The sequence below is a fragment of the Rattus rattus genome, chromosome 7 (genome assembly GCF_011064425.1).
Source record: "Rattus rattus isolate New Zealand chromosome 7, Rrattus_CSIRO_v1, whole genome shotgun sequence".
In the NCBI taxonomy this organism is placed as follows: Eukaryota; Metazoa; Chordata; class Mammalia; order Rodentia; family Muridae; genus Rattus; species Rattus rattus.
In genome coordinates, this window is record NC_046160.1 from 52,016,780 (window position 1) to 52,043,396 (window position 26,617).

General features: G+C 40.1%; 1 protein-coding gene across 3 annotated transcripts in view; it reads left to right on the plus strand.

The window, feature by feature from the left end:
• Positions 1-4,177: 4,177 nt before the first annotated feature.
• Etv1 (ETS variant transcription factor 1) overlaps positions 4,178-26,617 on the plus strand; it is an 87,704-nt gene continuing 65,264 nt past the window's right edge. Inside the window, exons 1-5 of one of the 3 annotated variants that reach the window (XM_032907664.1) lie at positions 4,178-4,410; positions 4,831-4,962; positions 5,768-5,855; positions 7,197-7,244; positions 17,293-17,346. In XM_032907664.1, coding sequence (XP_032763555.1) covers positions 4,918-4,962; positions 5,768-5,855; positions 7,197-7,244; positions 17,293-17,346 — 235 coding nt within the window. In that variant the 5' untranslated portion in view covers positions 4,178-4,410; positions 4,831-4,917. Of the gene's footprint in view, positions 4,411-4,830; positions 4,963-5,090; positions 5,286-5,767; positions 5,856-7,196; positions 7,245-7,366; positions 7,764-17,292; positions 17,347-26,617 lie in introns of those variants that run through there. The other 2 variants (XM_032907663.1, XM_032907665.1) reach the window with 2 other exon arrangements.

Consider the following 26,617-nt stretch of genomic DNA (forward strand, 5'->3'; position numbering starts at 1 on the left):
TTACTTTTTTCTACTTTAGAGGTCTCTGTCTCTCTGTCTCTCTGTGTGTGTATGTGAGTGTGTGTGTGTGAGTGTGTTTGTGTGAGTGCGTGTGTGTGAGTGTGAGTGTGTGTGTATGTGTGTGAGTATGTGTGTGAGTGTGTGTGTGCGTGTGTGTGTGTATACGTGTGTTTCTATGTATTTGACTGGGACATGCTGCATAGACTAGGCTAGTCTCAAACTTACAGCAATTCTCCTGTCTCCACTTCCTAAGTTCTGAAATTAAGACTTGGGTGCCTTGCCAACTTTCTTCTTTTTGGTATTTTAATTTATGTGCAATTTTATTGGAATACAAGTCTTATTTAGACGTAAAAATATTTTTCAATTAATTATTTTATTTATTTATATTCCAAATGTTGCCCCTCTTCCTGGTCCCCCCCTTTCAGAGTTCTTCAGCTCATTCCCCCCTCTCATTCTACCTCTGAGAGGGTCCTCCCCCTCCCCTTTCTCCCAGTATTCCCTTTCCTTGGGGCATCACGTTTTGCCTGTTGTATTAACCATTTTTATAAAGCAGTACCATGATAGTTTGTATTTTTTTTCTCAAACCACTTTTAGAAATCCAATTACTTAACATGCATTTTCAATGCCATAAGTCAACTGCAGACAAACCACTAATGTATATTATTTTACTTCATAAACTAGTAGTGGAGGGACTATAAAGCTTTAAATAGTTTTATATGCAGGTTTAGAAACTTTCCAAACTTTAAAAGCAAAAACAGGGACTGGTGTGTGTGAGTGTGTGTGTGTGTGTGTGTGTGTGTGTGTGTGTGTCCCCGTGTTGTTCTCTTAAGACTCTAGGCTCTTATTTCAAAACCCAGATGGGATTTCAAAATACAAGTAAATAAATGTCAAAGCCTCTTGGCCTCTGCGCTGCCATTCTATGTCTGAAATCTTGCCAAAATGAAATTTTCCATTCAAGAAGGACTGGAATGTACTAAACTGATTTAAAACTGCGTTTTCAAAAAGTGGTGGAAACTTTGTGCAACTTCTGAGCACCTCTTCTTGCTCACGCAGCCACAGTGGACATCTCCATGGACTATAACACAACTGAAAATCAAATTCTCAACCCTTTCCTTACCTTCTGCTACTGAATTTATTGTTCCTTTCCTCAGTGCCAAGTGTCGACCATAATTATGCTAGAAGCTAGTATTTCACGAAGGAGCCAGGAGTAGAACAAGGAAGGGAGAAAATATCTCACCAACTGTGAAGGCAGAGAAAGAGAAAGTAGCAGAGAGAAGGGGCATGGCTCAAATGTCACAAGACACACACTTCCACTCAACATTTTAGTCTGCTCAGAAGAGTTGTAGAGAATGGCTGCTTAGTCACATAAGAACTGGACTTTCGATTACTGTGGGAGTGAAATAGTTAACAGGTAGAGTCCATCTAAAGAACTGCAGAGGAGAAATATGGAGAGTCTGCAGTATGATAGATCATCCTAAGAGGCCAGCCTTGGGATGATTATTAGCATTCTAAGCTCCACCCCCACAGATAACCTGGCAATAGCCAGGTATGCCTGACAGTATAAAAGGGGCTCTTTGCCAGCTCCTTACTCTCTTGCTCTTGCTCTCTTGCTCTTCCCCTCTTCCCCTTTGTCCCTTCTCCCCATTCCCCCCCCTTCTCTCCACTCATGGCCTGCCTCTACTCTCTCTCTCTCTCTCTCTCTCTCTCTCTCTCTCTCTCTCTCTCTCTCTCTCTCTCTCTCTCTCTCTCCTCTCTCTTTCTCTCTGTCTTTCCTACTACCCTCTTAACTCCCTCCACATGCCCTGAATAAATTCTATTCTATACTATACAGTCGTGTAGCTGGTCCCTCAGGGGGAAGGGATGCCTCAGCAGGGACCCACTGAAGCACCCTCTTTCCCCAGACCTCCATAGACCATAATCCGCCCCCCCATCCTTTTAAAATACAACATTGATGCTGAAACCCAGAATAGAACCAGGGACCCGGGACATAGCCTCGTTACAGTTTTATAAACACATCAATGATACATTTAGGGAGCTAAAAACTCGCAATCTGTGAAAACGTGCACTAAAAGAAGCCGGAGAGAAAATGACACTGGGATAAATAAAAGTAGAAATGAGAGCTATAGAACATTATAGAACTATAGAACGCTGAATAGTTTCTACACCGGGAGACGGCTTGCACCTTTAAACAGTCACGTGCTGAAGAGCAAAAGAAAGTTACTAGTCCTTTTTAAGCTTTCTTTCCACTCTCAGTTCCCTCCTTTTCAGGATTTTCTCTTAGAGCACCCCTGGAATTATACAGTGTGAATGTTCCTTTAGCCTAGACTTACTTCCTCTCACTTTATTGCTCTTCGACAGAAAGGTACTTCCCCTCCTCTACCTTCATTGGTACCAAGTGTGCATAGGGAAGAGATGAAAGGAACACACACTGGCGCGCGTGCGCCCGCAAAACAACAACAACAACAAAAACTTTTGTGGTTTGGGGAACTTGGGCCTTTGTGGTATCTTTTTTTCCTTGTTCCGCCACGCCTCCAACCACGTGACCCAGAAAGATTGGGATTTTGTGAATGGAGTCGAAAGGTGGAGGGGGGGGAGGGCAACGCCCCCTGCTCGAAGACAGCCAATCCGCTGGCGGAGCGCTGCGGGGTCAGCCATAAACAACAATGGACTGGAAATTCACGGTTCCTCATTGGCTTCAGGGACAGGCTCTCGGGGCCTTTCGAGAAGCTCCGCCCCCTCCCGGTTGCTCTGGATACCTGTCCCGCTCTGGCCTCAGAGAAAGGCTTTGGAAACTGTTGCTGCCTTGTCCCGGGTTTGCAGATTGCCGGGGTACCCACCACTATTGTCCCCTGTTCCGGTTGCACCCCCCACAAAGTCTCGTAGCGCTCGAACGCATCCCTCCCCCGGGCTCTGACACTGTCCCCTCTCAAAGTGGATGCGCGCGGTGCACTGACTAGTCTCTGGGCAAGCATTGTGTGTACCCTGGAAGACTATAATTTTCCCATGATGAAGCGCAGAGTGGCTTTGTCATAAACCACGCTCTTTCTCCGCGGGTCTGGAGTGCCAGGCGCGCACGCTCCCATTTTGATGTTTCCACCATGTTCCATTTAAGGAAAGAAACTTTCAAATAGAAATTGAGAACTGCAGCACAATGTTCAACGGGGCTAAACAGCTGCTGGAAAAGTCCTTTAGTCCCCAGTCCTGGTCACCGCCAGGGTCTAAAGTGACTTTCAGAACTGTGAAGCCCCCGCCCCGCCCCTCTCTGGCCTCCAACCCTTGGTAGGACAGCGGCTGCAAAGGGGACACATCAGAACTAAGCCCTGTGGGCAGGCAGCTTCAGGGACATTCTCGCTCCCAAACGTCCCATCATTGTCCTTGTAACCCGAGCCCTCCCTGCTCTCCCCTCCACTTCTGGTTGGAAGAAGTGAAATCCTCAAGTACAGTAAGTGACACCCTCCGCCTCTCTGTATACATAACAAAAGCTCCGGAAACGGCGGGGACAGGGGTGGGGGGGGGAGGGGGCGGGAGGGGGGCATCTGAATTACCAAGTCCTCCCCCACCCCTCTGTGGCCCACTGGAGGTTTATTTCCTCTCAGCACTCTCCCGGGTGAATCTGATTTTTATACTTTCCTCGCCCACACTGCTACGTACTCCTCCGGATCCTCTCTTCCAGCGCCACCTCTCCCGTGAAGCAGCTTCTCTCCCTTGCTTTCATTACAATGTTTTCATGTGGAACTGACGAAAGGAGATCGTTTTTGTTGAAGATGTATTAAAAAAAAAATCTTATAAGCCCTATTACAGTGGTGATTAGTGTTGAAAAAAATGAAAAAAAAAATAGCTTGGACCGAAAGCTGCTGGGGAGGAAGGCTGGAGCGCGTGGTGGGTGGACTCCTGGTCAGAAGTAGAGAAAGGAGATTGTGGACATTTAATGTGTACCCGAACCTCTACGACAGTGCTTTAAGGACATCGGCCTAATAATAATGGATCAAACAACGATAGGAATGAGAGCTGGTTGACTCGGTACACTAGGTTTCAGAATCCCTCCGGTCTTAACCAAAACATAGGAAGGAAGTGGGTTTCCTCGGTGGCTTTTCTTGGGTGCGGACCCTAAGACTTCTCCCAGAGTGGTCGCATAGGAATAGGGGCGCGGGAGACTCTAGGGAAGGGGCCGAAAGCTGCCTGATTGACAGCCCGAAATCTGATCTTGTGAAAGAGACGTGGAGCCAATGGGAGGCAGCGATCCATCAGTTTGGATTGGAGGCCCCTGGAGGAGAAGTAGAGGAAAAACCACCGAATTCAGCTCTGTCAGAGGCGCTTTCGGCTTCCAAGGGGAAGTGCTGGGCAATAATTAATGTTTTTATTAAATTTGGAGGGAATTTTTTGCAGCCGTTCGCCTAGCGTGGCCTTCAGGTGGGTATTTCCAACAACTTTTTATGTCTCTCCAGATAATTGCATGGCTGTGGGTTGCAAAAACTATTCTTATGAAAGAGGTATCTCCGTCTCTTTAGTCCCGTTAGGTGAAAAGCAAGTCTCGTTGATCGCCATTGCTAGTTTTGCACACGTTTGCGAATCAGAGCTGCCTGGGGCACACTGACCGAGCAGGGAACATCCAGGGTGTAAATAAATACCTCGTCTCTTGTTAGGATATTTGATAGGACCGAAAGTATGTAAATCGTGAACTCTCTTGGCTCTCTTTGGATCCAGGTGAAGAAGGCGGCGTAGGGGAGGGTTATTTTTGTGAATGGGGCTGTCGAGGGTAATTAGCTATGCAAATGCAAGAGCTTCATTCATGATTTTTTAAAGCCTAAAAGCCATCTTGTTCCCCTCTAGGTTGATAGAAGTCCAGATCCCGAGGAAATCTGCAGCTAAATGCTCAAAATATAAAACACTGAGCTAATATTTGAGAAGAGGAGCAGAATGGATGGATTTTATGACCAGCAAGTGCCTTACGTGGTCACCAACGTGAGTGATCAGTTCGAAAGTTGCTGTTTATAAACTTGACTCGGACGGGGGTGGGGAGAGCGAGAGATGCGAAGGGAGGGGGCAGGGGGTTGGGACTGCAGACACTTTATCTGCTTTGTTGCCACTGTAGGGCGACTCTGCTTCTAGAAGCCCTATCTACAAAATGAGCTTACCTTTGAGTGATTCGGATAAGGCACAGTTTTGTTTTAAGACCCCTTCTTCTGGTTAATGTGTCCACGATGAGTGCAAGAGGAGACGGAGGGCAGCAGCAGCTGCACTCAAAGTTTGTGGCTGGGTTTATCTGCCACATTGAAAAGAACGAAGTTGAGACAAATGCTGACAATTTTTTGTTTACATGGGGTGTCTTGGGCGTTTTCTTCCCCCTTCTCATTTTCTCACTTTCCCCAGTTTTCCTTTGACTTCTTTTACTGCGGGTGGGGGGTGCTGTCTGAGAGAATGGAATTCACTGTTTTAATCTGGAGTTGATTCAGTTAAAAAAAAAAACATTAAGTGTTTTAGCTTAATGTTTTGATGCTGAGATTACGTGTAACTAGGATGAGGATAAACAGGAGTGTTATGACATGCTCTGGGAAGCAACTCTCCCTCGCTGTTAAACTCTCAGCTTGAGACTTTACTGTCAAAGTCAGACAATACATATTGGAGTTCTCCTATAAACTTTTTCTTTTCCACTCAGAGAGAGGATCCAGTAGGCTTAAGTTATGTATGCATGATTTGTTTTTTTTTTTTTAATGTGTGACATCTGAGATTTATATTCTTTTAAAGGATTTTATCTTTCCCTTTGTAGAGTCAGCGTGGGAGAAACTGTACCGAGAAACCAACAAATGTCAGGAAAAGAAAATTCATTAACAGAGATCTGGCTCATGATTCAGAAGGTGAGGTTTGATTCTGAGCTGAACGCCTCTTTTTTTTTTTTTGCTTACACTCTCTACCTTTCAAGTCAGGGGCACATCTCCATCTCATCTCAAAAATAGTAGACCTTGAAACATGGACTGTCCATGCAGCCACTCACACAGTGAGTTTGCCTTGGAGACTATTTTATGGTCTTGCCACAAAATTAATGAGAAGAAAATGAACGTGCAGCAGTGACCTTCTTATTTTAAATAGTATTCTGTGTTGATTCTTGTCCACTGGGCAGATAATTCCCTATAACTGAGATAACAATTTCAAACTGTAACACCCTGGGATAAAATAAGCAGCTATGCCTACTGCTTCTGCTTTTCTTTCAACATTATTACAAGTTAAACACTATAAGTGGAGTCATATACTATTGTTGAAATTTTATGAGTGAGTTTGATGACTGTATTTTTGAAGTCATAACATTTGTTGATAGGCCTTAACATGTTCACTAGATCAAACTTAAGGCATATTGAATGCTTATTTAGTGAACTAGGCTGTAGGCTCTTCCTATAAACTGTTGGTAGGAGGTCAATATATTATGAATTATTTCAGCCCTGTGGGGCCACTCATTATGGATTGAAAAAACTTAGACTTAATTACTAAAGTTCACATTGAATTTAAATTAAGTGGACTGAATCCTAAAACTTCATAAAATTTTCATTTTCATTAGATACTTCTCTTCCTTTCCCCCCTCCATGGCAGAATATAATTTGGAATTGGTAATAAACCAAGCAGGGCACTAGTGTCTTTGACTTTCGCAGATGTGCTAATGTAGAAAATTTTCTTGAAATGTTTATATTTGGAGTTGTACCCTGTATTAGTGTTGAGCTATTTGGCTGGAAAATGTAACTTGAGAGTTAACTCAAGTCCTGTTCGTATTTGTACATAAAATTAAAAATGTAAAAGTTCTGTCTTTCTAATATTTGCCCCACTTCTATTTTATCAAGAGTTAAATGTACTTAGGAAAGGTTCTGTGCAGAGATCGTCTTAGTGAATTCAGTGTATGTGTTTTTTCTTCTCCTGAGCTCACTTCTTAATTATTTTGAAAAAGAAAAAAAAAAAAGACAAAAGAAGGTAATTTGATTTAGTTGCCTAATACGATATTATTTAGTTGCCTAAAGAAATACCTTAAAGTGTCCCTTAATTGATGTCATAAGTAAGCAGGATTATTAAGATCCTGAGATATGAAACCTATGTTCAGTAGATGTTCCCTAAACTAAAATCATACTGAATGGCATCGTCATAACAAACATTTTCATTTAATGAAGCCTGCAGACTGTCGAGTCTCATGTTTGTGTGTTTGACTTGCTTTTCAGAACTCTTTCAAGATCTGAGTCAGTTACAAGAAACGTGGCTTGCTGAAGGTAAGAGAGGGAGAATTGTCTTTAAGGGGGAAAAGCAACTCTAGAAGGGGGTGGGGGGAGTCCTGAACTTGCTGTCTTAAATGTTCAACCCAATTAATTGAGCTCTAAAAGAGCCACCTCATGTGTCATGCATACATTAGAGCCTCTGATGAGTTTGTCTTTAGGGACTCTGGGGCTCCACTACCCAGTGTCATCACAAATTACCAGGAGAAATTGCTTCCAGCTCACAATCACATCTGCTTTTGGCAAGAACTAATGCACCAAGACTTCAGGTTCTAAGCCTCTGTTCAGATTTTAATTGCAATTGATCAGGTTTATATTATTGTACCTCAAGAGACCTCCAGCCAGAAGCGGCTGGCTTGCTGTTTCCCTTCGAGCCGCGCATGTGATTGTTTGGTGCTCTGCTGAAGGACTTTTCTGATGGCAGAAATTAGTTTCTCTGGGCTCATCAGGACGGGATGCTTCAAGATTTAAGTGCAGGTGTCTTCTTTCCTCCTTGCTCACAGCACAGAACGTTAGGTGTGTATGTCACAGTTAAGAAATCTCTCTCTGGGGTTAAAATACATCTTTTAAGGGGATTTGGAGATTTTTAAAAAAATGTTTCATGTTTTATGATGCATGTAATGCTTGTTGAAGTTTGACTTTTGATGTCTTGTGACTTTTATTAGGGTTTCCTATGGAGACATTTAATAGCATTTTTGGACTTTTTTTTTTTTAGTGTTATGCTGTAACCTATTATATCTTTTATTGTGTGCAACTTTGTTTATAGGGACAGTGAGATGAGGCTTCAGTAAAGCTTGACACATGTTCAGATATGCTTAAGGTGGAAGGTGTTTATCGGTTATTTACTATTTCAAATTTTAATTTTGGATATTTGTGAAATATTATTTTATAAGCTGTGTGTGTGTGTGTGTGTGTGTGTGTGTGTGTGTGTGTGTATGTGTGTGTGTGTTCCTGTGTAGGGGGAATGAGAAAGTTGCAGATATTTAAACATTAGTATGTTTTGTTATTTGCTTACTTACTTTTTGTAGGGACTCTAATTCTGGTATTAGATTTTCAAGATGGTTCAAAGCAAAGGGAGGGTCTCCAAATGGAACCCAGTGCTTCTCTAGCTGCTTTGAGGTAGACTGAGGGGTTTTTATTCAGGATCTTGTACTCAGTTGGTCAAGTTGCTGTTAGCATGTAAACAAGTTTCTTTGTCTTGCTGATAATTCTAGTTCTTCAAAAGGCTTTTACAATCTTAAAGGATTCAGAATCATTTAAGTTAAATAGCTCTTAATTATCCTTTGGTTCGGGGATTGCATTTATATGTTAATGAATGGTAAGTATCAGTGAAAATTTTATTTAACTTTAAGGTCATTTTTTGCTTATCTCTAAATGAAACTTACTGTAATAGATTACTCAGTATTGCCATGTCAACCATCTATTCTGATAGCTTTCTCATAAAAATTCGCAGAGGCTCTTATGTTAACTTTTACTTGGCGTTTTTTGCCAAGTTGAAGGTTATGGGCATTTTGTTTACTCAAGAATTTACTTGCTTAACCAAAATAAGTTACTATACTTACCTAGTTGTTCTGGAAGGTTTACTGGTTCTTAAAGATGTTTGAATTTGGAAAGTGAATCCAAATCTGGTTGGCAGATTTCAGATGTGCATAACAGCTGTTTCTGGAATTTTAAAATGTGGATCTGTGGCAGACTCTTATCATTTTTAGTACATTTTCTTTCTCTTATTTTTTTACTTTCCACTTGATTTATTGTGTCTTATGGCTCAGATAGGAGAGTTGAATAATTTATCTGAGTTTGAGTTTATCATTTAAAACAGTACGGAATATTCTTATCTCTTCATTACCTGCGAATCAACGCTGAAGGCTTATCTTTATATAAAGTAAACCTAGATAAGGACTAATGTGTTTGGAGGAACATGCTTTTACTTAGAAAAGAATTCATACGCTTAATTAAATACAGGAATTAATCTTGAGGGTATTTCTTTATTAAATACCAGGTGTGCTATTTACAAACTGCATTTTAGAATAATATAAACATTCTCAAAATAACTGCATGAATTTATATAGCTATGATGTAAGCAAATTTTATTAATGCAATTTAAAAAATCTAATAGTAAGAAGGGTTTTTATTTTAAATGTTAGTGGACAAGACATTTAGTTTTGGTTCTTTGCAATTAAGTATAATTATCGTGCACATATATTCTAATTTGGCTTATCCTCTGACCTGACCAATATTAGCTAAGAGATTGAAAAAAATTAGCTGGTTAATTTGTCACTAGTTTTGTTCATTTGTTCTTCTGGACAGGAAGAAATTAATGGATTACTAAACCTGCAAAGTCTAAACTGTTACATATTTCTTTTCTTAATGCTCTCTAGCCAAGAAAGTAACCAGGGAATTTTAAGGCATTTTTGATTTTTTAAAAAGAGATCACTGACAATTAACCAAGTTTCTCCCAGGAGTTAGAATTCCTCTAGGAAGCCAACAGGTCCAAAAATGTTTTTAGACATAAGAATCAAGTTTGCTACAGTATGTCATATGATAATCACGCTGAAAACATTTCCCAAAGTTCCTAAATATAAATGATGCTTCTTAGAATTTTTAATATGATTTTTGCTTACAAGGATTTTTATAAATTATACCAAGTAGAACACACTAATTACTTATGAGTAAATGATTGTCTTATTTCCAAAAGGCAGTTGAGATAGAACAGGCAGGACTGTTGGAAGGTATGGATGGAGTTCATATAGTCTTCTCTAAAAATATAATGGCATTTTCCTCTACAACTTTATCTCCATACAGAGATGGAAAACACGTTTATAAAAATTAACTTCCCATTAGAAACACTTTTCCAAGCCATAGTGCTGCAATTTTCAGGCTTGTAACAAATAAACCACACTTCAAAATCATCACATCCTGAAGGAAATTATGAAGCTAATGTTTTCAGTGACCACAATACCAGATAAACGAAGAGGCTATGTGTATTTTCAATGTTATCAGAGCTACTTTATATTGAACTTCACTATGGACAATTCTTTATCGATTCTCAGTCCTTTGAATTGGATTGCTAAGGAAGAGCCTTTGGAATTATTTGCTCCCTTGAAATAACTAGTTCAAATGCCACCCCTGTCATCATTATAGCAACTTTGTGTTCTTAAATTGTTTTGAAAGCTGTAGTAAGTAACATCTAAAACTGTGGGTGGGTAGGGGGAGCAGAACTAGAAACTAAGTCAAGAAAGCATTGCACTTTTCTAAACATATCCAAGCAGTGCTCGCCTAGTAACAGAACTTATAGGAAAGTAATATGTTGCAGTGTATATCTCATGGGAAACAGTTACTTTTGTCTTACTTTGTTGTCGCCTGGGTGTCCTGAGGTCCTCCACTCTGAATGAGCTTGAGAGAAAGTCTCCAGTGGTGATTCACCACCCCAGGGTCAAAGGCTTTCTGTGACACTATGAAGTCAATAGCAGGATGCAGCCACAGTTATACCTTTGGAGTTTTAACACCAAGAACAATGTTCTCCATCAAAGGTCACTATTATCTCATAGGAAGAAAGAGATAGCCTTTTGGTTTTATGAAATCATCAAATACTACTCTTGCTGATGGAGAAATAGAGACATTAATAGGTTTTCCTCAGTTTGCTTCTGATACAGCATTTACACCCAAATTATGTTTTTATGAGAGTTACTGGGAAGGTGAGCTGTTGTTATTCTTTACGTGTGGCCTTCACCACACACAGTGCTCAGGAAACTCGTTTTTTATTGTTCAAATATCCTAGGAAAATAGATGACGGCATGGGCCTTCGATTTGCTCTTCTTTCTTTTTCTTATTTGGCTCAGTATTTAAAACTCTAGTACTTTGTGTGGCTCTATGAAACGGGATCTGATAATTGAGCATTAAGGATGAACATATAGGTACTTGGAACTGGGTTGTAGATGATTCTTGGTATGTGTGTGTGGGTATGCTCGCTCGTGTGTGTGTGTGTGTGTGTGTGTGTGTGTGTGTGTGTGTGTGTGTGTGTACCTGTGTGTGTAGTGTGCTGTAAGGAGTTACAGCTGCTATCATCCTTTGTTTGTTTTTGTTGTTGCACCAGAAAGTTCTGTAAGATGTGAAAGGACTGTAATGACGCTAATTTTTTAGTAATGGTAGAAGGTAGAAAAAATGGAACAAGTGTCCTTTGTGGCTAAATAATGTAAATGTGGCTCATCTACGATCTACTTACAAAGGAAAAAAATATTGTTAAATAGAAAAATTGGACTGAGTGGGTTATAGTGTCCTTTTTCTTTTCTTTAGAAAGTGCTGACCTGTGCTGGCGAAATGTTGCTGAACTTTTCCTATTGAGTTACAAAGACTGTAATATCTTGCATGTTATACCGCAACTTTATTTCTTTGATTTATGTATAACTTTGTAATTAAAAATAATAAAAATAATGATAGAGTCAGACCTCTGTAGCACTGGAGGAAAAAAAGGATCTGGCTGCAAACTGCGGCTGGTTGGCTCTTTGGGCTTCTCTTTTAAGTTTTCAAGTCACTGCAGGTCAGTCTAGTTCGAAAATGAAGCCGTTTTGAGACCTTCCCCTTTTCCTGCTTTGAGTGCACATGCAAAGAGTGTGTCAAGCATTAAAGGCCTCTCTGTCTAGGGAAGTCCCCCTTCCCTTTCTGTTTAAATATGTTTATATTTCTGCACTAATTAATGCTTTTACTTTGCAAGGATTTTAATGTGAAAACCGGATGTGGTCTATAAAACCAGGCTCAGTGAACTCATGATTATTTTGTTCCATGGACTGAAGCCTCATTTTAGGATTAGAAGGGGTACCACAGTGCAAATGTCTATTTTCTTCTTGTTTTACTTAAAAGAAAATGTAAGTTTCTTTAGGTAAATTTGTTTCTAAACTTTGATCCGAATGCTATAAGCCTCAACAATGAGCTCTTACGTTCTTGTGGCACAAATTTTGAATGATAGGCAAGTGGGGGAAAAAAGCCATTCATTTATTTATTTTATTGCTTGTATTATTTTGTTCCAGGGAATCAAACTTAGGGCTTATCACATGCTCATCAAGTGCTCTGTCACTGAGGGACATCCTAGCCCTTTTAGTGGCCCTTCCTCCCCGCCCCTCCCGCCCCCGTTTTCTCCTTCCCACTTCTTGCTCTTCTTTCTCCCTTCTTCTCTCCACTTTTCCTTACTTTCCATTTTTCTCCCTAAGTTTTGTGCATCCATATTTTGGGAACAAGGTGCCCTGTAAACTAGGATGTGTGTAGACATCTCTTTCCTCCTCGCCCTCCCACACGCCTCTCTTTATGCATACGTATGTGGCGTTTATTTTAGCGTGTTTCTCAATGGATCCGTTTGAGAAAAAGCAGTAAACTTGGCGTGTTTACCCTGCAAGTTCAGCTTACTTGCTTCAGTTCTTTGGAAGGGTGTGACATGAAAAGATTGCGGTTGGGCCACATGGTTCATGCTGGACTGTGTTTTTGTGAATGGAGGCAGAAATCCAGTTCTGCCTGCTTGTCTTGAGGAAACGCTGAGGAGATCAGCTGTCTCATTCACGGGCAGAAAGTATGAGTCATACATCTTCCGCCTTGTTTGGCTCCAGGTCATTGTTACAGTGGATAGAACTGGTTTTAATTAAATATTAACCCCTTTAATACTTGACATTTGTTTCTTTTGTAATTTTCCCACTCCTCCCCCGCTTGGCTTTAAAAGAAAACTCAACAGACAGCTAGCTTGTAAGAAGAAGGTTTTTTTATTTGCCTGCAGCTAAATTGGAAAAAAAAAATTTTTTTTAAACGTTCACCATTTCTTAAGCGGCGAATACTATTTTATTTAAACGTTGAAAATCGGCATAGAGCAGAAGCAAGCTGTATGTAAAACTGCTCTTCCCCAAGGCGCTGGTGCTTAAGAACACATATTAAAGTTGAAAAATGGGGCATCAATTCTGTGACATTTTGGTTGCGATTAATACTTTTATGAATTTTTTTTCCCCAGAGTGCTGCTATGTCGCATCAGGCAAAGTATTAGAGAGCAGCTTTAGAGAATAAGGTAGATTAAACCAATAGCCTAGAGTGCGTATAGTGTCCTTCTCAGGAAGAGCTTTGGAGACGAGTCATAACTGGTCTATTAACGTGCAATGAACTGATAGAGGGGCTTCAGCTCTTACCAGTAAAATGGTAATTGTTCACTCTTCATGAAAGTCTTTTATTGGTCTTTGGTACACATTTTCTCCCCTTCTCCAATTTTTGTCTTCTTCCTCTTTCATTACATTGTGCCCAGAAACATTTTCATTCCCCAAAGATGATCACTTCGGGCATAGTTTTGACAGTAATGCAATAAAAAAACATTTGAGATTTTTTTTTTTTTTTGCTTGGCTTCTAATTACTAATTTTTAACTTTGGCTTTGGTATGGCTTGCAGCAATATTTCAGGCAGCTGTAGTTTACTTCTTCATAGAATTCTTGTGAATTAAAGAAAAAAAAATGTAGGATACAAGTGTGGGGATCTGTGTCATATTTTCCTTGCCCAAATCCAACTTGTGTTTTTAGTTAAATTCTTTCCTTCTCCTCCAACTTCAAGTTCGAGGTAGACTTGAGCTTTTGTCTATTTAAATAGGGTGCTGCTTCGCTCAGTCTATTCAGTTTCTTAAGATTAGCTTCTGTGAAAATGTGAGTCATATGTTTTTTGTTAAAATTCTGTAATATGTTCAAGCATAAGTGTGAAGTACTTATTCAGTATGTTAAGGAGTTAGAACAGAAATAGCATTCTTCATCCTTACTCTTTTTACAAATTGTTGGTCTGGAGCTATTTTCTCTGTACTTAGGAGGTATACCTTCTAGATTCCTCTGCCCCTCAAATATTTTCCCTCACCCCACACACACGCCAACACCCAGCACATGCCGCACACCCACTGGAGCCTTTCTTGCTGCTACTCATGTGGTGATGCGCTCTAAGGAGCTGCGACTCCAGCTTATAAAACTAAGGTAAAGTCTTGCAGAGAGGATATCCGTACCAGCATATTAAGTTGCTTATAACTCACTACCTATTTTTAACTATTTATATTATCATTAGATTATTGAAATGATGTTTTATGATTTTATTGCATTTGTCTGCTTTGTGCTACCACACTGGAATGAAGGTTCATTTTAAATATAAAATTATCTTATTATTTTCTATCTGTAGGTACTTAGGCTGAATATTTGATGGGTATACCTAATTCCCTCAAATATCAGATCCCCTAGGACCGGAATTAGAGATGATGTGAGCCAGTATGTGGGGTGCTAGGAATTGAACCTGGGTCCTCTGGAAGAAGAGATAGTGGTCTTCACCATTGAGCCATCTCTCCAGCCCCAAATGTGGGCTTTTTAAAAGCACATTTTCCACCTCAATAGCTATATCTGTTTAGCTCTTTTGGTTGTTTTTGTTTTGTTGCTACTCTGTGTAGATCCTAGATGTCCTAGAACTCACTCTATAGACGAAGATGGCCCCAACCTCAGAAATTGACCAGCCTCTGCCTCTCCAGTGCTGGAACAAAAGTGTGTGCCATCAAACTTGCCCTGTATTTCTTCACATTTCAATTTTGAAGGAAAATTACAAGATGGATTTCATTTACTTGCTATTATTAAATATGTATCAAAGCATTTCCAATTATTTTAGGTGTAAAAGCACATTGTAAAGTACATTTCTTCTATGTGTAACTCATCATTCTGAGCAGGAAGTCAAGTCTACCCCAATGTCCAAACTACGTTGTCAATAGCAAAAATCTAATACAAGCAACCGAGAGGACGCCAGGACACCCACCTTTTCCGACTCAAGCCAGGTGTTTGCCTCTTTGCTTGCTTATTTTTGAGACAAGGTTTCTCTGTGTAGCCCTGACTTTCGTGGAACTGGCTTTGTAAACCAGGCTGGCCTCAAACTCAGAGACCCACCTGTTTCTGTCGGATTGCTAGGGTTAAAGGTACAAGCCACTACCTCCTGCCTCACGTAGTCATGTTTGTTTGAAGTGAAAGCACACGAACAGACAAACAAAATCCCCCCCAAAACAAAAGCAAACGCCTGGTCACAATAATGTCTGAAGAGCATTTGTGAATGTGACTTTTCAGAAAACAGATGTGGTAGAAGATTGGAAAGAAGGAAGGACCTAAGTCCTAAGTATCTGGGATCATGCATAAAGGACTCAATGTATTAGTTTCAAAAATCTCCTTATTATATGGGTGGAGGGTGGTAATTGGCATTTAAAGAAATTAAAGATTTACCCATAGGTGGCAAGTCACGAGTCTTTGAGGTGAAATTTATCCCTCTTGAAAGTTATTAAACAGCATCAAATACTGAATACTGAATGTTGAATAAGAAGAAACACCTGTTTCTTATACCCGATGATCGAGCAGGTACCAGTGATGATGGGAAGTTATTGTTGGGTAATTACTATTTAGTGGTAGGGAATGGTATGTCTTCAATGAAGTTAAGTACTGGTATGAGATAAAGCTGTCAGAGAGGAACTGTGTGATATATACATTTTAATACTAGGCAAGATTGTCCTGGGATAGTCATATTCTTGTCTAAGGTAACGTATACTTTATTAAACAAAATATTTACATTTGCAAAGAATGCTTTAGATAAAGATAGGGAAAAACTATTGAAGTCGTCCTCCTTTTTTCTTCCTATGACATGTAATTATGTCATATGAAATTCTGTTATTGTGTGGATTTTTTTCTTAACTCACTCACTTATCAGCCTGAAACATTTCATTAGAGGGTGATCGTTGCTTTTGTTGCTGTTGTTGTTGATATGTGATTTTTTATACAGAGCCTCACATTGTAGCCTAGGCTGGCTTGGGGCTCACTATGTATCTCATGCTAGCTTCAGAATAGTGGAGAGCCTTAGTCTTCCAAATGTTAGAATTACATGCCTGACTAAGAGTGATTATTTTAATTGGCAATCCCCACACAGAAAAAGTTCATTAAAAAAAAAAAAAGAGTCTGACTGTTATCTGTCTCAATATGACATGATAGGATCAAAACTTACAGTATTGCACAACAGTGGTAAAGTAATACTAGCTAATGTGGTCACATGAAAGTAAATAATAATGATTGTTCTCTACATATTCAGCGAGATACAAAGTAACCCGGTTTCTGTTTTGCGTAGTTTGTTTATACAAAATACATGCATATCTTTGTGTTTGAAAACTCAATAATATCCTACAAGATAGGTTATTTCAATGTCCACAGCAAAGGTCAAGGTGCAGGAATGGACTTGTACTTCAGTTGCCCTGAATGAATTAAGTCCTCTCAACTAGAACTTTTTCTTTAGTAAAATGGGAAGCCATTTGACCTTAAGGCTGATGAAATGGTGAGATCCTTATCCTCAGCACTGACTAATAGCCAGGGAAATATTTTGCCTGGAAGGATGACATTTGTTTTATTGTCTTTTTATTTTTATTATTATGAATACAACTGTGAAAATATATTGCTTTGTTGCGTGCGGCCCCAGTCAATGGTCGTCCTTGCATTCTTGCATTTTTTTAAACTTTACATCTTGCTTTGAGCAAGTTTGGGGCAAATATTTTTAATGATGGTCGTCTGATTTGCAGGAGAAGGGACATACCAAGAGAAATCATTTCTAAAACTGAGGAGGGATTTGTGCGAATTCAAGTGAAGCAGCACATCGCTTACAAAAACCCTTTTAGGTCACTGAGACGGTCCACTTAAGCACCAGCAGTGGGTAGATCGAAACGCCCTTAGCACAACTCCTTCAAAATGCATCCGTCCACGATGTAGAAATCCTGCACCTTGTATTTTCCATCTCTTCAGTTTCTCTCTGGCAGGTGAATTTAAGAGGGACCACATCTGCTTGGACACACTCAAGTTTTCCAGTTCTATGAATGGGCCTTTCTGTTTCCTCCCCTTGTTCTTTTACATAAAATGTTATTGGCAAATAATCATAGGTCCGAGCTCCATCTAGACGGGCCTCGCTTGACACATTTGATTCGATTCCTTATGTCTCAGCAGTTCCCCCTTTTAATTTTTGTTTTTTAAAATTTCTTTTTCTTCTTCAGCTCAGGTACCTGACAATGATGAGCAGTTTGTGCCAGACTATCAGGCCGAAAGTTGTAAGTACAGCATGACTCATGTCTTGTGTTTTCTTTGTCTGTCTTTTTTTTTTTAATCGCTCTTCCCTTGGTCGGTTTCCACTTCCAGTGCCTTTCTCTGCATTGTCCCAGTGTTGTATTGGGATCGCAGTTATGAGGTGTTTTTATTTGTCAGGTTGTGACAACAGCTAGATCCCTGCATGATCTGGGCAAAGTTTCCAGAGGTAGGCAAGGAGAGCAGAATTCTTAAGACGCTGGCTCTGTTCTCAATATTTAGTGCATTTCCTTGGAGAGGAAACAGGGTGTGCTGTGAATGTTTACTCCAATTTTGCCAGTGCGTTCACAAAGAAAAATCTGGGTGCTGATGGGAAGCAGAGTCTCAACCCATGCAAAATTACTTATCCTATAAGTTGTGAAAGGATCTTGGCTTGGACCTCCACTGGCCAATTGCATTACTCTATATTCTTTGATTTAACATTTAGCCTGACGTTTTCAGCTTCCAGGTTGCAAGAGTACATATGGAAGTAGCCTTTGGCTTCTTACAGCATCCCTTTTGTGTTCCTATCCCTGAGCCTTGCTCCAGGGCCTGTCAGAATGCTGGAAGAGTGATTCATAGATACTTGCCCTCCCTTAATTGCAGAGTGAGCATTTTGCCTGCACAAACATAGTTGCCCCAGGGTTTACTGCTGATATTTATACTTTGCAATTCTAGCATTAACCGAGGCTACTGACCCGTGAAGTAAATCCAAAGGAGGAGCATGGTTACTCCTTGTCCCCCAGGGACTTGTTCCAATATTGCTGGGTGGATTCACATTTCCATGGACAGTCTTGGGCCTAGTGTTCTAGAGGCTCTTTTCTCATTGCACATACACTTCTATGCTAGAGCTTGATTGAGAAATTAGTAAGAGACTAAGAGTGACGACAATGAATTAGAACAATCATAATAAACATGTATCATTAAAGTTACTTAAAATTATAAATTATTTCTCAAACTTTTCTTTTCATATTTGACCTGGGTCTTATGGCAGGAAACTAAGCTTGTAGAAAGTGAAACTATCTATGGGTAGAGAACATTATGCCATGTTATGAGAGTTGTATTATGTATTACTTACTTTCAATGCCGTTTAAAATGCTAACTTCCTGTTTTGTGTGTTCAGATTGTTGGTAGTATTAGATGAGTCCATGTCAGCAGCTACAAGAAATCCTTACTAGCCACACCTCATGAAAGTCACATTGTAGACCTTGATCTCCCAAATTCCTATATTAATACAATCACATAACATGTTTGCTCCCAATGTCTGTTATCTTGAACTTCCCCGGTAGAGAGGGTCCTTAGAGGTTTCTTAAGGATAAAAATCAGTTAAGAGGTTAAAGAGGAAAAGGTATAAAAATGTGACTTTCAGGTAGATTGTTTTGTCCTGACAGCCGGTCTGAGGCTGGAGTTCTCCCCATTTTCTCCACATAAGAAATGACTCAGTGAAGCTTCATTCATCTAGCAGATGACAGGTTTCACTTATAGAAAAAAATAATCAATAACTTGATTTTTAAATACATTGTAGTAAAATGTAGACAAAACAAACTCCATTTTAACCAGCTTAAGTGTAGAGTTCAATAACGTTAAGGACATCCTGATTGCTGGACTATCAAGGCAGTTCAGAATTTTCAATTAGCCCCAAACCCCTATACCCATAATGCAACAGCTTCTGACTCCCCAGTCCCTGCAAACATTGCTCTGTCTCCTTTTATTTGTACTGAGATGTACAGTTTGATATCTGGGTACATGTATTTTATATATCTCTCATGAAACATATTCCTGAGATTTCAACCTTAAAAACTAGATACCTTCTGTGGCATCCCTGTCCTCTTCTGGTCCTTCGATCTTTCTCCCAACTCTTCCTTAACACTCCCTGAATTCCGTCTAGTATTTGGGTGTGAGTCTCTGCATCTCTTTCCATTGGTTGCTTGGTGGAGTCTCTCAGGAAACAATCTTGCTCCCTGTCTTGCAAGCATAATGGAGTTTCATTAATAGTGTCAGGGATTGGTTCTTGTCCATCTAACTTGAACCTTGGAAGTTCCCAGAGACTGAATCAGCAACCAAAGAGCAAGCACAGGCCGGATCCAGACCTGCACATATGTAGCAGATGAGCGGTTTGGTTCTCATGAGGATCCCCAAACAACTGGAGCAAGGTTTACTCCTGAGCTTGTTGCTTGCCTGTCTGCCGGGTTGATTCTGGCCCCTAAAGGAACAATCTTGTCTAGCTTCAGTGGAAGAGGATGTGCCCAGTCCCACAGTGACTTGATATGTGCATGGGATGGAGTGGAGATTTAACACCCTGAGAGACACTTCCCATTCTCAAAGGAGAAGATGAAGGATGGGGGGAGGACTTTCTTGAGGTGGTCCTGGGAAGAGAGGAAGGGCTGATATTGGATTATAAAGAGAATAATTTAAAAACATTAATTAAAAAAAGGAAAACAAGAGAGAACAAAAGACCTCTAAAACTCTCAAAAAAACAAAAACAAAAACAAAAACAAAAACAAAACAATAGCTAAATTTACCTACACGAGACCACACTGACTGAATCGTGGGAAGAGAAAGGTCATCTTTCTACCATTTTCTTTCCTGACTTTCTTTTCTGCAAACTCAACTTGTCCTTTGAGTGAATGAATGACATCTCGTTGAGTCATTTCATATCTATATAATTGGTAAGCATTCCAGAAGTGCAGCTGTCAGAATAGAAAACAATGCCTGCAAGTGATTTTTACTGCTTTTCATATTCGACATCTTTATCAGCTTTGGTTCTTGAGTGTTTCATCCCTCACACCTTCCCCCACAGCAAGGTTGGTTTCTCCCTTCCTTTTTCCTCCTTCGATTCCCCTTCACACACCACTCCTTGTCCGTCTGTCTAATAAGCAGATGAAATGTGGCTACGGGGACCAGAATTTTGACTTTCAGTTATATTGGATTACTTCCATTTGAGACTCTTGTGGGTTACTGATAGGCCACACCCACAAGGCCATCATTTTCAACCCAGATCTCCTCTCTGTCCCTGGCTCTTCAACCTCTCCTGATACTCCATTAGAGTCCCTATGTAAGTGACAAAATGTGGCATCTGCAGACTCACCCTGTACTTTCTGCTGTGTGTAGGTATAAAGCACAGTTTAGACCAACCGAAGGTCTAAAGGCAGATGACACTAGACAGACCAATTTTTTTCCATATTGACAGTTTTATTTTTATTTATATTTTTGAGATGGGTCTCAGAAGTTTCCATGCTGTCCTCAGATTCACTCTCATGGGTGGTCATGGATAGTCTTGGATGGTCATGGGTAGTCATGGATGGTCATGGATGGTCATGAATGGTCATAGATGGTCATGCATGATTGTGAATGATCATGGATGATCTTGAAGTTCTCATTTTTTCCCCCTACCTCCCAAAGGCTGGGATTATAGGCATGTGCCAGCATACCAGGCTGCAAACAAATGCTTCTTTTTGGTTATGCTTTCCTTCTAAAGGAAGTCATTGCTGTCCAAGCTTAAAAAAATTTTTCCTGATGTAAACTGTACCTTCAGTTATTTGGGAAAACTTGCAGTTACTGTACTGTTCATCTGCCTCTCAGAAGCACCTCACGTTTCCGATCTCCCTTTCATCCCTGTCCCCCCATGTTTCTGTTCCTCAGTCTGCTGCCACCGAGCTTTGGAATAGGTTTTGTGGTTGGTTTTCTTGTCTGTGATCCTTTCTCCTTCCAGCCTGCCCTTTGCATCCACACACAGACTTCTGGCCTTGTTAATTTTCTCCTTGTACCTCTTGCTGGACAAAGTCCTTATGCTTGAGCAGAAAATTGTTCTATAACCCAGACCTTGGCCTTCTTTACAACTCAGTTTTGACTCTGGTGCCTCCAGTACTCCTTCCCCTCCAGATGTCTTTATATCTTGGTCCTTTTCACTTTTCAATTCTCCGAGTATGACGCACTTTTTTTTTCTGCCTCATGTTGCTTTAAATTATTTCACGTTTGTGAGCCTTTGGTGGTCTTAGTTCACACTCAGTTCAGACTACATCCTGTTTGCCTCTCTTGGCTTTCCTCTTGCTGCCTTTGTCCTACAGAGTTAGACTATATCATCACATGTCTCCTATCTATTGTATTAGAGAATTGTAGTTTTGTTTATTTTGTTTCTGTGTATTTTTAAAGAAACCTCATCTCACTGTGCAGCTTTGGGCTGGCCAGGAACTCAGAACGTAGACCTGGCTATCCTTAAACTCAGATCTGTCTACCTCTGCGCTGCTCATGCTGGCATTAAAGGTGTGAACCACCACACCTGGTCCTGAGATTTTCATATTTAACATGCCTGCCATGTTACAGACGAGGCGTTATCTCGATCATCTAGTTTTACTTTAACCAGCAAATAGTGTCAGTTTAATGGGACCTTGAAACTTATAAATGAAACATCTTTGTAAAAGAAACCTATAAACACAAGGTGAATATTAATCTAAAATGGTCTAATAAAACTCAAGGTAAGGCATAGTTTATTTCAAGTCTTAACTGACAAATCAGACTTTCCTGCAGCCGATACTGCCCATCTAATCTCCCTTGCTACTAAGGAGAGAATGAAAGAATGAGAGAAAGAAGAGAGGAGTAGAGTGTTTGGGCTGAGAGTGAAGAGAGGACTTCTTGACTTCTGTATAAAGAAGCGGTCAGATAGCAGGATGGAGAGGTTGGATGGTCTCTGAAGAGCTTTTATAGATGCTTGGTTCTTTTCTGTCTGGAGTTGCTTAGGGGGCAGAAGGAATAGAAGGAAACTGGTCACTCCCCATGTGGCCTATCGTTTCTACCTTTAACCAGGATGAGCGTAGATTATTTGATTTTCTTACATTCCTCCATGAAACAAGATGTTTCTGAATTTGTTTTCAGTCCTTTGATAAAGCAGGGTTAGCCAAATTAAAAGCAAAAACTTTATTCAAGGCTGTAGACACACTGTAGAACACCCATAGGACTAATGCCACATTTAAATACAAATAGAAGGCGAGAGGAGAGAAATTTCAAAAATTTCAACCAGAGATAAAATAACATTTGGGACTTTCGAAAATATTTTCTGAGCATTTCTTATTTTTATTGACAAAATATTTGAATTAGAAATCTGCAACCGGTATTACACCATTGATGGCTAATTTTTTGAGAAATTCTAAATTCTTGAAGCAATTATAGGCATTAAAACAAATAAAAAGCAAATACATTCATTCATTCCAAGAAACAAGTGGTTTGAACACATCATTTGTTTTGTACCAATACATTTTTCTTAACTTAGAATCGTTTTGAAACTACACACTCACTTTAGGTTATACCTTAACTTTAGTGAGAAACTAAGTCTTCAGAAAAAGGACTGAACAGGGCACCTTAAAACATCAATGTGTGGCTAGCAAGATGTTTTGGTGCGTGAAGATACTTGCTGCCTGGTTTCATAACCTAGAATTCCCCAGATACACATAGTGGAAAGAGAGAACTGACTCTCTCTCAAAAGATCTTCCACATGTACTGTTCATTCGGGTACACACACACACAGACACACACACACACAGAGAGAGAGAGAGAGAGAGAGAGAGAGAGAGAGGAAGAGAGAGAGAATCATTTGAAAACTTACTTATCTTTCCAGAGTATGCATAGGTTTGCACAACAACTGAACTTTTTATAAAAACACATGGGAAATTAAATCACTTATATGTTAACGCATATTTTCAACGCAGACATCACAATAGTCTTTTAAATTCTACCCTTCCTTTTGATTATCATGCAGCTACACATTAGTTCTATAGACAGTTTTTCCTCTAGGCTCCACTCATCACTTCAGTCTTTTCTTTGGAGGATTGCAGGATGGTCCGTGTCGTGGTTACATCTCGCCTTCTCCCAGGACACTGCCGCCATCCCAGCTGGACAGACCTTGAAGCTCTGCTCTGCCCTCTTTCTCTCAAAGGGACGGTGGATTGCAAGACAATTATAAGGGTGGCATTGAGGGAATAATCTTGGCTCTGATATGTTTCACTTTATCTGATATATGTAGTAGAGTGCTCGGGGACCACCTACACATCGTCAAGACCAGTGTGTGGGGATCCGATGACTTAAAAGCAATCACTACATAGTGATACCTTCCAGTAATTAAAAGCCACAACAAAGGGATTTTCTCAGGCTTTTTCAAAACAAGTGTTTTGAAATTTAACTGTTCTATCCTGTAAGAGATAGGAGATTCCAGAATGGGGCCTCAGAGTCTCTAAGGAGTTGTTATACGTTTCCCGTGTAGGCCTAGCATGGAGTATAAGGTTAGAAGTTTTGCCTGCCCTGTCATTTGCTAGCCGCCTTTCTCTTTTACAGTGAGCTAATTGTTCCTGCTACATGGAAATTCCTAACAATATTATCTAAATAATGTGTCATCCTTTCGTTACATATGCAGACTAGAGCATTAGAAAATGAAGTCCGTGTAAGATACTTTTAGATGTTTTACTTTGAAATCTTTGCTCTGCTGAAAGTATATTTTCTAGTCCCAAAGCATACCTTATCTTTATTTACTTACGATTTTCCATTTTGAGAATCAGTGATGACTCCAGAATAGAACCATAGACTCCAGCATAGAGTAACTGAACAGTGAACACTCTAGGTTACTTAGAGAGAGGCAAGGCTTTGCTGGCCCCACTCTACTGTGAAGTTTTCTAGCCAGGATTCTGGTTTATTAAAGTGCTATCTGCCTTCAGTGCAGGTGTGTTCTGTGTTTGTCTCTACAGAGACCCTACCTGACACACTTGGAAGAAAGGCCAAAATCTTATTTTGGTCCTTGGTGGTTTCACAGGAAATGTATTTTCTTATCAAGGTAGACAACCCAATGACAAATCTGTAGGCCCAGCATCCAGGTTGTTCTGGATCTCCTCTGTTCTCTGAAGCTGAACTAGGCTAGCTTGGATAATGCTTAGATGGGAAATCCCACCACAAAAACTGCCTTGCAAGGATTTTTTTCTTTTAAGTGATACTGAGATCTACTGTGTCTAAGAGAAGAAATGACACTGAACGCCTACTTTGAGCCTACAGTTAAACTTGGTTTACCCGTGGCATGGAACAGAGCTCACTAGGTTCTTAGGCGTAGTCCATGTTTCTAGCCTGTGACAGCTTTTCCACACTACAGGACAAGAGGAAAGGGTAACATCTAAATGTAAGAGAAATGCACACCTGAATCTAAATGTGGACCTAAAGGGGGAGGGGGGCTGACTATGAGAGAGAACTAGACATCTTGGTGAGTGCCTTTACTCCCAGACCTAGCATTTGGGAGATGAAGGTAGGAAGACCGGAATTCCACAGTCATCTTCTGCCTTGTAGCAAATTCAAAGCCATGCTGGTTTCATCATTCATTATAATGAAGTAAAGAGATTACTAGAAAATGTCTTTAGTCTTGGTTTTAATATATTCTCTAGAATATAACAAACACATTTGATTTTTATCAGTTTCTTGTTGCTAAGGTGGGTAAGTCAGACAGAATTCCAAGATAAAACCTAAAACGCAAATCAAGACACAGCTTCTCAGAGCTCTGAGGTGTGCTTTCTACGGTAGCTAAAGGTTGAACGTGCTTATTAGCGTTGTCTCTCTCTTATATTTTTGGTTGTGAGCCTGGCCTTTAATGGCTGAGCCATCTCTCCAGCCCAGCTTTGTCTTTCTCATTGCACTTCTCCTTTAGTTTGGCCTTGGTGCAGCAGCATGCCTGGGAAACTGACTTCTCAGACCTGTTCAAAGGGAGTGTGGCAACAAGTCCTTTCCACGCCTCCTGGCTATAATTAGCAACAAATTAGTTTAAGAAGAGCTATCGGTGCCATCTTTGGTTGAAGTTCACTCAATATTAAATAAACATGTTCGTATTCAGTGAGCGGAGGACTTCTTAGGGGGAAAACAATCTAGTTGGAGGAGGAAGGTGAGAAACTGTGTGCAGAACCAAATGTTGGAGTCTTTGCTCCAGAGCTTAATTATGTACGTCTTGTATCTGGTCTAGAGTTATTCCCAGTTGTGTGGTGCACATGTCATTTATTAATATTAGAAAAGACTTTCATAAAATCTCTAAGTATCATGAAATCAGATATAAGTTGGAAGCAAGGTAGACTAATGAGTACCTAAACACATTTATGTAATTCTGTGAGCTTGCTCTTTCGTAGGCATCTTTTGTTTTGTTTTGCTTTGCTTTTTTTCCTCTTTCACACTTACTCTAAGAAATGCCTACTTAGACTCACAGCACATAGTTGCTCTAGTCAGTTACTGACTTTTTTACTGAGGTTCGGTGCTGGGTCCCACTAAGTAAGAAGGTGGGCTCGATGCTGTTGCTTTTTAGATCTAAGGACTTAAACTCCGTTAAGTACCATTTGCCTTTGACAACAGCCGGGGATATTATTTGCGATTGACTTAGTTACTCATAAAATATTGTTAATGGCTAGAGGAAAAAATCCTGTTTATAGAACGTCTGGTGAATTTTTAAACAGAAATAAATACTTCGGTGGAATGTTTTTTGTATGCAAGTTTTCAAGTCTTACTTTATTTTATTGAGACCTAGTGTCACTCTGTAGTCCTGGCTGGCCTGATACTTCTTAAGTGGACCAGGGTGTCCTGGAATGCAGAGCTCTACCTCTCTCTGCCTCCCTGCTGGGATCAAAGGTGCTAATAAAGGCTGAGATAAAGGGATTAATGACACTGTGCCTTGCTCAAGTATCATTCAAAAATGGAATGTAACAAAGAATCTGTTATACTGTAGACGCCATGTCAGGTCACTTAAACAATATACGATTCATAGTTGCCTATAGTTATACTTTTCAGTAACATTACAAATGATTCTTCATCCTGTAGAACTGTTTGAATTATGGTGACTTCTTCCTGACCTCTTACCTTACAGGGAGGTTTTGTATTTATATTTTGTCGTTGTTACCCTACTGAGGATTGAGAGTAGGGTCTTGTGCATGCTAGGCAAATGGTCACCCACTGAGCTACCCACCAGAATCTAAACAATATGGAGATGATTACATTCTTACAAATGTAGTCCATAGTCATGGTGCACCATTCTGTTACTTTAAAATATGAAAGATACATTTTCATAGTGAAACAATTTTTACATTCCTTGTTAGACAGAGTCTGATAAAGCCAGTATGGCTTTGAATTTGTCAGCTGAAGATGACCTTGGGATTCTGGTTTTGCTCCCTTCATCTGCCAAATAGGTCTGGGAGTAAAGGCACTCACCAATATGTCCAGTTTAGTTCTCTCTGCAAGATTCGAGATTGCTTTCCT